The sequence below is a fragment of the Convolutriloba macropyga genome, chromosome 15 (genome assembly GCF_964194025.1).
Source record: "Convolutriloba macropyga chromosome 15, txConMacr16.3, whole genome shotgun sequence".
NCBI classification, from domain to species: Eukaryota; Metazoa; Xenacoelomorpha; order Acoela; family Convolutidae; genus Convolutriloba; species Convolutriloba macropyga.
In genome coordinates this window covers 27,950,616-27,960,541 of record NC_134482.1, presented here as the reverse complement: position 1 = coordinate 27,960,541, position 9,926 = coordinate 27,950,616, and the positions used below count along the sequence as shown (strand labels likewise).

The window sequence follows — 9,926 nt, the reverse complement described above, 5'->3', positions numbered from 1 at the left end:
TGCGCTTTTAATATTGAATGGTCGTTGGTCGGGGTCGAGATTAATACATTCTAGTCGTCGTTTGATGGTTTGTATAAGGCATTCTACAAGACCGATAGAGCGATGGTCATTGGCCGGTGCGTATATTAGGTTAATATTGTGTTTTGCGCATAGAAGTTTTACTTTATTGCCCTTTAGGCAGCGGGCTTGGTCGAGTCTAAAATTCCGTGGTACACCGTATTGGGCGATGTATTTATTTAAAAACTTTTCTATGTTTGGACCGTTTGCATGTGTTACTACTTTCAGAGTGGGGAATTTTGAGAAGCGGTCTATGCATGCGAAAAAGTATACTTCTCTCCCCTGTCCGTCAAATATTGGTCCCCCGAAGTTTAATTGAATTTCTTCGTTTGGTTCTGAGGATTGTGGTAAAGGTGCCCAGTGGCTTCTAGGATTTATGCTTTTTAAATTCTTACCGAATTCTGTGCATGTCTTGGAATTGTTTATCGAATCGCGGTTGATGAAGGGCCATCATATACGTTGTCCTAATTCGGTCATGACCCAAGCTCCCGGATGTGTGGAGTGTAAAACATCTATGACCGATTCTTTGAGGCTGTTGGGGATAGCGAGTTTGTTGTCTAATAGTACGCAACCGTTTTGTACGCTTAGACTCCTCCACTTGGCGTGAATTTGTTTGCAGAGCTTCTTGCATCGTTGTTCATCCCCAGTTATGATGCAGTTGCGTACTTCACGAAGTACGGTATCGCGGTTGGTCATGGCGGCTGTAAGTTTGGTGTTAAAGATGTCGTCGGGGGGTTTTGGTAGCTGCTCCTCTTTTTCTGATGTTGTGCCTATTGTTGGTTGTTTGGGGGGTGGGCTTAGATAACTAGTCATCGAGAAGGCCTTTTTAGGAGAGGGTGATCCTGTGGTTGGGTTTGTTTGTTCATTGGCTGGGTTGTCCATTTGTTGAACAGATTTTTTGAGAGTAATTAAATGGGGCTGCTGTGTGTTAGGCGAGATAAATGGCAAATGCGCTTGTGGTTTTGTGTTGTGTGCGAATTGTTGGTTTGTTCTGATGTCATAATTTGCTGTGTTGAGATCTGTGTTGTTTGAGTTTTGTGCACTGCGTAAGTTGTAGTTACTTACCGTATACGGTTTAATTGTCTTTGTGACGTGTTTTTGACTTGTGTCTTGTGATTTCTTCTAGCTGTTCTGTAATTCCTTTATGGCTTTTCTTGGCCTGCCTCTTTGTCGTGTGTGTTTATTGTTTATGTTAGTGTGCGTGGAACCGTTGAGTGATTCCGTGTTGTTGTTTTTATTTAATATGGAATCATTGGACGTTTTCATTCTATTGTTTTTGTTTAGTGTGGAATCGTTGAACGTTTTCGTTTGGTTGTTCATTGCTTGTTGAATTTGTTGTTTTCTGGGTCTACCCCTTTTTCTCAATATGTTTAACGTTTCGCGTATGATGTCTATTGTTGCTATTATGAAGTTTTCGTCGTATTCGTTCAGTGGTTTTGCAGGCTCTGACGGGTTTCGTGACATGTAATCAGCTAATCCCATTTTTGTGCCCGGTTTGTGTTCGATGTTAAAGTTGAATGGGATTAATCTATCATACCATCGCCTTAGGCGGCTCTGATGGATTTTACTAGTTCGTTCTTTGAGTATGGATAAGAGTGCTCGGTGGTCGGTTTGTACTATAAAAAGGTAACCCAGTAAATAGTGTTTGAAATTTTCTAGTGCCCATACGACACCTAGTAATTCTAGCTCGTTGATACTGTATTTTTATTCTGCTTTGTTTAGGAATCGTGATGCGTATGATATTGTCTCCCATCCACTGCATGTTTCTTGCTCTAGTACTGCTCCCAGGCCCGATCGTGAGGCGTCTGTTTTGACTCTTGTATTTCTTTTGATGTCATAGTGGTTGTTTTCTGTTAGGTTCTTTGTATTGTTTTTTATTGTTTCGAAATCTGATTGGTGGTTTTCTGTCCATACGTATTTTGTGTCTTTCTGTAGTAGATCTCTGTAGCCTCGGCATAGTGTTGCTAGTTTGGGTATGAATTTAGTGAGATGGTGTACGCTGCCGAGAAATGACTTGAGTTGTTTGTGAGTTGTTGGTGGTTTTAGGTTTATTATTGCCTGTGTCTTGGAAATGACGGGTTTTATTCCTTTTTCTGTTATCTCGTGTCCGAACCATGTTATTTTGCTTTTGGCAAAGTGACATTTGTCTTAGTTTATTGCTAAGTTTTCGTTGTTCAGTCTGTCGAGGCAGTTAAATATATGTTTCTTGTGGTTTTCTAAACCTCCGCCTGTAACAATGATGATGTCGTCTAGGAAGCTAAATGTGTTTTTCAGATTATATAATGTTTTGTCTATCGCCTTTTGGAATTCTGCAGGCATATCTCTGAGTCCGTAGAACCCAGTATTGAATATATATGTTCCTGCGGCTTGACCGCCTATTATGTTGAAATTACATTGATTAGCTGTTTCTTCATCTAGTGGTAATTGGCTGTATGCGTAACTTAGGTCTATTTTTGAAAATAGTATTTGTCCTTCTTTGGACGATTGCGTTTTTGATTGAGCGATGTTATCCATGAGGCACTCGATGTTGTGCATTTAATATTTGTTTTTATGGATTGCCTTGTTTATCGTTTTTGAATCCAACGCTAGTTTTATTGATTTGTCTTTTTTGACTGTGATGACTATTGGTGATATGTAAAAATCGTCGCTGCATATTTCTAATTTTGTCATCTGTCCGTTGTTCTGTAATCTTTTGAGTTCTTCTTCGACTTGTTTTTCTAGATGTAGAGGTACACGTCTTCCCCTTTGATGGACTGGGGTGAAGTTGCTTTTGAATTTGGATTTTACGTTATGATTTTTTGACCGCCCCAATCTGGTTGTTAAGTTTTTATATTTTGTTGGTACCTCTCGTTTAATGGGACATGTTGACATTATTTCTATTGAATCTATGTTCTTACCTTGTGCGTTTGGTGAGTCTTCTTGTTTGAGGTGTATTCCTAGGGGTTGGAATAGATATCTCCCCACGATGGCTCTATGTTTGTTGGGGACCACGATGATATCTGCTCGTCCTGCGCGCCACCCATTACATTCGATGTCACAGTAGAGTGTGCCCAGTTTTTAATGGGGGTGTTGGTGTAGCTTTTCAGTTGGACTGGATTTGTCGTTAGGCTCCACCAGGTGTTACTGTCCTTTGCTTCGATGTCCTTCGCCATCTGTTCTGTAAATATGCTGGTCGAACTTCCTGAATCTACCATTACCCAAAACCTGCTGTGGCCGTATTGTACGTGGAGTTTTGACAGGGTAGTTGGGTCGTTTGTGGTGCCCATCATGTTTACGGAAGAATCGTCGTCTGAGTTTCCGTACGTCGAACGGATTTCTGCCTGTAGGGATATCATGTTAATTCCGTCGGACGGTTGTTCCATGCTCTTATTGTAGACTTCGTTTACGGAGCGTTGTGTTGGTGGTCTGTTCAGATTTGATCTGCATACTTTTGCGAAGTGGTTGGGTTTGTTGCATCTGCGGCACGTTTGTCCTACTGCCTGGCATTTGGCTTTGTGATTGATGTCCCATGTTTGTCCACAGTTTCTGCAGTTGTGGGGTGTATTTCTACTGTTGTTGAATGTTGGCCTGTTGTTCCCTCTATATGGTCCTCGGGGTGTTGTTGTTCTCTTGGAACCGCGGAACCTTGCGCTTGATATTTCTGAGATCATTTCCTCGCGTCCGATGAAAGCGTTTTGGTGAGGGTCGGATAGTTGTTTTGAATGTATGGCTAGTTGGCTTCTGATTCCTAGCTCTATGCTAACTGCTAGTTCGAGGGCCTTTTCTGGGGTGAGTGTCGTTTTTAACAGTTATTTCTGTATTTCATGGTCGATCATGTTCGCTGTGAATATGTCGCGTAATAATTCGTCCTCCAGGTTGGCTAGCTGACAATGTTCTGCTAATGATCTTAGGGCTGAGTGGAACTTTTCCATTGTCTCTCGCGTTGTTGTTTGCGGGTTAATTGTAGGTAGCGGTCGAATGTTACGTTTTCGGTCGTATGAATGTCAGTTCGAGTTCCTCCTATATTTCTTGTGCTGTTTTGTTCTCTACATTTGTGTGGGGGAACTTTCTGGCATGCATTTTTCGTCGTTCAATGCCCAGGCTTAGATAGATAAGTGATTTGGCTTTCCTGTCCGCCGTGTCCCATGGCTTATCGCCGCATAGTACACCTAATCTGTCTATTTGATTACACTCATTTTTCCATTTGGCTATCGCCTGGTGGTATCGTGTTTGTCTCTCTCTTTCCATCGTTTGCGTAGGGTTATGGACTGGTTGTTCTTCTACCGGTTCGGGGGGGGGGGTTGGTGACTGATGTCGGTCTCTCTTGGAGTAGTTCGTCCAGTTCGATATTTGTCTTCGCGACTAGGGCTATTTTCAATTGACTTCTCCACTTCTCCCATTGAATGGGCGGGTTGCTGCTGAGTTTATCCCAAAATGGTTCGAGACCGAGTGCTGTACGTCCTTTTGAATCTGACTGCGCCATGTCGTACTAGTGACGTGCGTCGCGTTACTGCGATGATGATGATGATGACTGATGTATTGACGAAGTCTATTGCTATAGTCCAAGGTATTGGCAATGAAAGAAGATCAGTGACAACTACTGAATTTAAACGTTAAGGCAGAACTGCGCTTAGCCAATTCGCAGTTAGTGTATTAGTTGTGATCAAGGTCACAACTACCTGTCACTGAAAGTAAGAGTCAATCGTCGGACGATTGAGAGTGTAGATAACAATGGTAATAAATGTGTACTGCGATATAAGTAGTAATAATTCACTGCACAGATAAATGATGGAGTGTGATACGGGTACCACAATTATTATTATTATTATTATTATTATTATTATTATTATTATTATTATTATTATTATTATTATTATTATTATTGTTATTATGTTTAGTTGTATTATTATTTTTATTATTATTTTTATTATTATTATTATTATTATTATTATTATTATTGTTATTATTATTATTATTATTATTATTATTATTTTTATTATTGTTATTATTATTATTATTATTATTATTATTATTATTATTATTATGTTTATTATTATTATTATTATTATTATTATTATTATTATTATTATTATTATTATTATTATGTTTATTATTATTGTTATTATTATTATTAATATTATTGTTATTTTTTTTTTATAATTATTATTATTCTTATTATTAGTACTACTGATAATATTATGATAATAAATTTTACTGCTATTATTATGCAAAAAATATGAAATTAAATGATTGATCATCCAACTGAATTAAATGACATGAATATGGATCGAATTCTTGCTCAATTATACTGTTTTTTTTTGCATTGGGTACATAAATCAAATGTCATCAAAGACACTTCTTCAAATCAAGTATGCAACTTTTATTAAAATGTGAACAATACCTCACATTACGAGACATACTCAGAAAACAATCCAAAGTTTTGGCTCAAACTAGCTGCTGAGAGCGCTTTCAAAAAATCCTATTGAGTTTTTGTGAAAGACACCATGAATGTGAACAAAAGACTATGAACAAATGGATAACTAAATCGGCACACTAAATGGGCAAACTAAATGGAAAATCAATGGAAATTAATTTTTCCTCAAATCAATGATTACATCCAACTGCAGTCATGTATAACTAACAGTAAAAAGTTTGAGAAAAAATGAAAGTTTACAAGCAAACAGTTTGAAAGACACGTCGATTTGAACAATGGCCTCAGTTAATTTTGGCAAAATAAGTTTACGGAATAAAACAAACGAGTCTTGCAAAATGGACCAAGATAATGTCTTGTAGATGAATAAAATTTAGCTTTAGTCATGTAAAGCTATTTAAGACAACGAACTTTCCGTTTCATTCAAACAAATTTTTACTAATAAACGCTTAGAATGCTATGAAATTGACAGCTAACGAAGAACTATTTAACTCCCGCTTCATACCATCAATTTATCGGGAAAAACTTTTCTATATAGAGCAGATTCATTAAATGACAATTTAACCAGTGTCATTATATCCAAAAGCCAACTATTCTATCCGATGCCATTATAACCAATACAATCTGATAATTTCTTTCAATAATGAAATTGGAAAACATGTGCAGTCCCAATTGGTTTCAGCCGTTTCACATCTCTCAGCATATTAGGATTTTGCAGTCCATTTTTAGGAGCTGCTTTATCAGCTATGACGTAGTTTAGTATTGCATTACTTAATACTAAATTAATTAGTCCCAATAGCTAATCACTCAGCTTCGCTCAATAACCAGATACTTTGCTATAAAATAACATATAATGCAAATCCAATTTTTCAATCAAATGCGAAGTTGTATCTTATTGAGATTAACTAAACTGCAAATGCTAGCGAGATAAATGGTGGCTACTTTATGGAAACCAAATAGAGTCACTGTCTCTGCCTGTTGGTAGGTTGCGCACTTGTGGTAAAATTTATTGTTGGAAAAACTTTACCATTTTTTACAGTTACCTAATACTTGGTGAAATAAAAAGTCCGAAAATAAACATTCAGACTTGATAAAACTTGGCACAGACTCACTTTGTTCTGTAATTGATAAAACATGAAGACAATGAACAGAATTTGCTATATGGTCGTCGAGAAACAATTTAGCATTTTTTACTTAGACTGGATTATTCTGAATTAATTTAGAATTTTGTTTCTTAATCAGACTCAATAATACCAAAATTGAAAATTTGCAAGGCCTTGTTAAAGCCAGTAAGAAGACTAACTGCGTACTTTGCTCAAAGTTCCTTCGTTCCTCGTAAAAAAGCTTGGGAATATACAAGTCAGTTCAATTTTCATCAGTTCAAATTTAGTGAAGCTGTACAATCTGTGAGATGAATTATAGTGTCAAGACTCAGTAAAAAATATGCTTTTCAAAGTTATTGCTTCAATATGCACTGTATACCAAATTAACATGACGAAAATTGTGATATTCATCTAATTTCAGGTAGTTCTTCAAGCTTTATTTCTACTGCTGATCACTTAGTTTTACGTGTCAAATTGCATTTCTGATTAGTTGCAGATATGTATGGCGAAAGAATCTTTGACATCCCTAAGTTGTAGTTTTCAGGATACCTCATATTGTGCCCCACGATCGCTGACTTGGTGTAATTATCACAAAATTCACTAAAACTGGCATACATATTTGGCGCCTCATTCCCAATTCCAGCTTGATTGGTCGAACTGGTATATAAAATTGTTGAGTTTTGACTGTCGTGCTGTTTTATTTTAAAACTTAATATGCCCAGAATACTTTAACTCATTTAAAAATCTCAACTCCATCACAAGCTGATAAATCATTGCTATGCTTGGCTGTCATAGGTTAATATCAACTCCCTGAGGTATGACCATGGCTATTGGGCATGTTAAAACATACCTGCATTAGCGACGGCTGCTATTTATTCGGATTATCGACCAAAATCATCAGAGCGCATTGGGTATATTGGCATTGGGTATAATGGCATTGGTTAAAATGGCATAGCGTAGAATGGCATTGGGTATAATGGCATTGGGTAAAATGGCACTAGGTAATTTGTCACGTAAATGAAAGAAATAAGACGAACTGGGCATCCAATTGAGTTTTCAAAACGCGATAAAGTACACTATGACAAGATTCTTAAGTAAAGGGAGCAGGTTTATTAAGGTAAGACGATATTGAAATATTCAAACTTTCATTTGAAATGAAAAGTTTAGTTAGTGAAAATCTTTCATTAGCATGGCAAAAATTGTAAGATGTCATGCAACCAACTAGTCTGGTTTTTTTAATAACCTGAAATGAACATCACACATTTTTTGTAATATCTCAAGTATCTAAAAATTTTTTAAAATATGATTGTGATCTGTTAGGCACTGCTCTGCCTATTTTCTAAGTGGAAATTTTAATTGTGCCACCTTGCATAAAGATGGCAGGAAAATAAGAAAAACATTCTGCTGGTACGATGAACAGAAGAATGCGTACAAAATTGGCTATAAAAACTACAGGACACCTTTTGAAAAGAACAGAAGTCGTCATTAATTTGACTTTTACCCCATAATGGACTTTTTGGGATTTTCATAAGGCCAATTTTTCGTCTGCGATAACATTTTTTTGGTAGGGGCGGTCTTTGTTGATAAAAATTGTGTTTCTGCTTTAGAAGTGAAGAAAGCCTCTCCGTGATTGAAATAGTAATCCTAACTCTCTCTTCCATTGGATTATTATGCTGCTTGGTGATGTGGCTTTGGCTTGCAGCTAGATACAGAATCAGAATCAGAAACTTCTTCGGTATCAAAGGATCATCAGAAACAGATTGTCTCCTGTCAATATGTTGTACCCAGTGCCTTCTCTGCCAGTTAAAGGCGGAATTGGAGACACAGAAGATAAGAATGAATCCGCCTGGTGGAACATTTGACATTCCCATCAAAATCTTTGCGTGTTAAGATTGCAGCGAGTACTAACTGGTGTTAAAAATTTTTTGAGTTTTTTCTCTTCAGCCCAGTTTGATATTTGATAAATTACATTTTGATAATGGTATGCATTTGTTATGAGCGGGTCACCTAAAGAAGCTGATATGGTCAATTATAAAAGTGAAATTTATTTCACTCAGGCTTCTGAAAACATAGTGAATGTGGAATGAAATTTAATTAACCAAAAGTTTCAATCGATTCTAAGAACAAACAGCAAGTATGAACGGTTTCAAGTAGACAAATAACTTTGAAACTCATTATAATCGTTTACTAATAACTGCTGTTATTAACTAGTTATTATTTACTGTTTTCAGAATCATCATTCAATAAAAATTTGTAGTTACGGACTTCACTGTGAAAACAGTTGATAATAGAAAAACTGATAACATTTTTGTTTAATAGTTTTGTTCTGCGCGTAGCTGTCAAAATTTTCAAAAATTTGTTTAGTATCTCTTTCAACTTGCTACTTGTTCTCAGATATGATCGGTCGAGTGATCCAGCAGTTTACTGGCCTAGCGGAACAAGAACAGTTTTCCGTTCCTTTTAATTTGCTTGTATTTAACCGTATTCATTTGTTTTTACCGCTAAGCGTCATTTATTAATTGTTCTGACCCACATTATTGATGGGGAAACTAAAAGGTCAACTGGTCATATTGTTCAGTCAACTTTGGTCGGTCGATATATTCATCGTATAGAGTTGCGATTGGCATCCTTGGCAATCCTAAACAGCGTAGAATATAGAATTAAGAACTTTTTTAATCTCGTATTTTTTACAGGCTGTTTTTAAGGTTTAAAACTTTGTGACCATTAGAATGATATCCGTTCATTTTGTTCACGCTGACCAAGTTTTTCTTACTTCGAATGTACTTGTTTCCAGAAACATAAGTTTATTTCAAATTTCGCCATTTCTTGCTTCTTATTGTCGACTTGTTAGCTTGTTGTATTGAAGACCGTCGGATCGCTTTTTCTGGTGCTATTTAAACTTTTACTTGATACTTTTTCTGATTCTATATAGACTTTTGTCTGAATTTTTTGGTAAAAATTTTGCATTGTGATTGTAAAAGAAGCATATTTATTTTTGGTCTTAGTTAACATTTGTTTTGTTAATTGACTACATCGTTTATCTTGTCTCCATTTGTCATTATTGTCATTATTCCATTCATGAAGTGGCTTGCGTTGAAAACAATCTGGATGATCGGGGCCCAAGAATAAAGTGCAAGGACAAACTACTGAGCCTCCTTGTTTGAGTATAAAACTCAAGTTGCTTCTTGAATAATTATTTCCCCACGATAAATTTTTGATGTTCCAAATCAATTCTTTGCTCAAAGTTGTTTTCCTTTATAAAGCTATTAGTCACATTTTTTGTCTGCTTATTTGATCAGTTGATCAGTTGATGCAGAAATCATAACACGAGGAAAAATTATAGTTTATATAAGAAA

General features: G+C 36.4%; 1 protein-coding gene across 2 annotated transcripts in view; it reads left to right on the top strand.

Moving 5' to 3' along the window:
• Nucleotides 1-8,647, top strand: part of LOC142354074 (uncharacterized) — an 86,348-nt gene extending 77,701 nt beyond the window's left edge. Inside the window, exon 3 of one of the 2 annotated variants that reach the window (XM_075406349.1) lies at nt 8,178-8,647. In XM_075406349.1, the coding sequence (XP_075262464.1) occupies nt 8,178-8,460 (283 nt within the window). In that variant the 3' untranslated portion in view covers nt 8,461-8,647. The remainder of the gene's footprint in view (nt 1-8,177) is intronic. The other variant, XM_075406350.1, reaches the window with a different exon arrangement.
• The last annotated feature ends 1,279 nt before the right edge of the window (nt 8,648-9,926 follow it).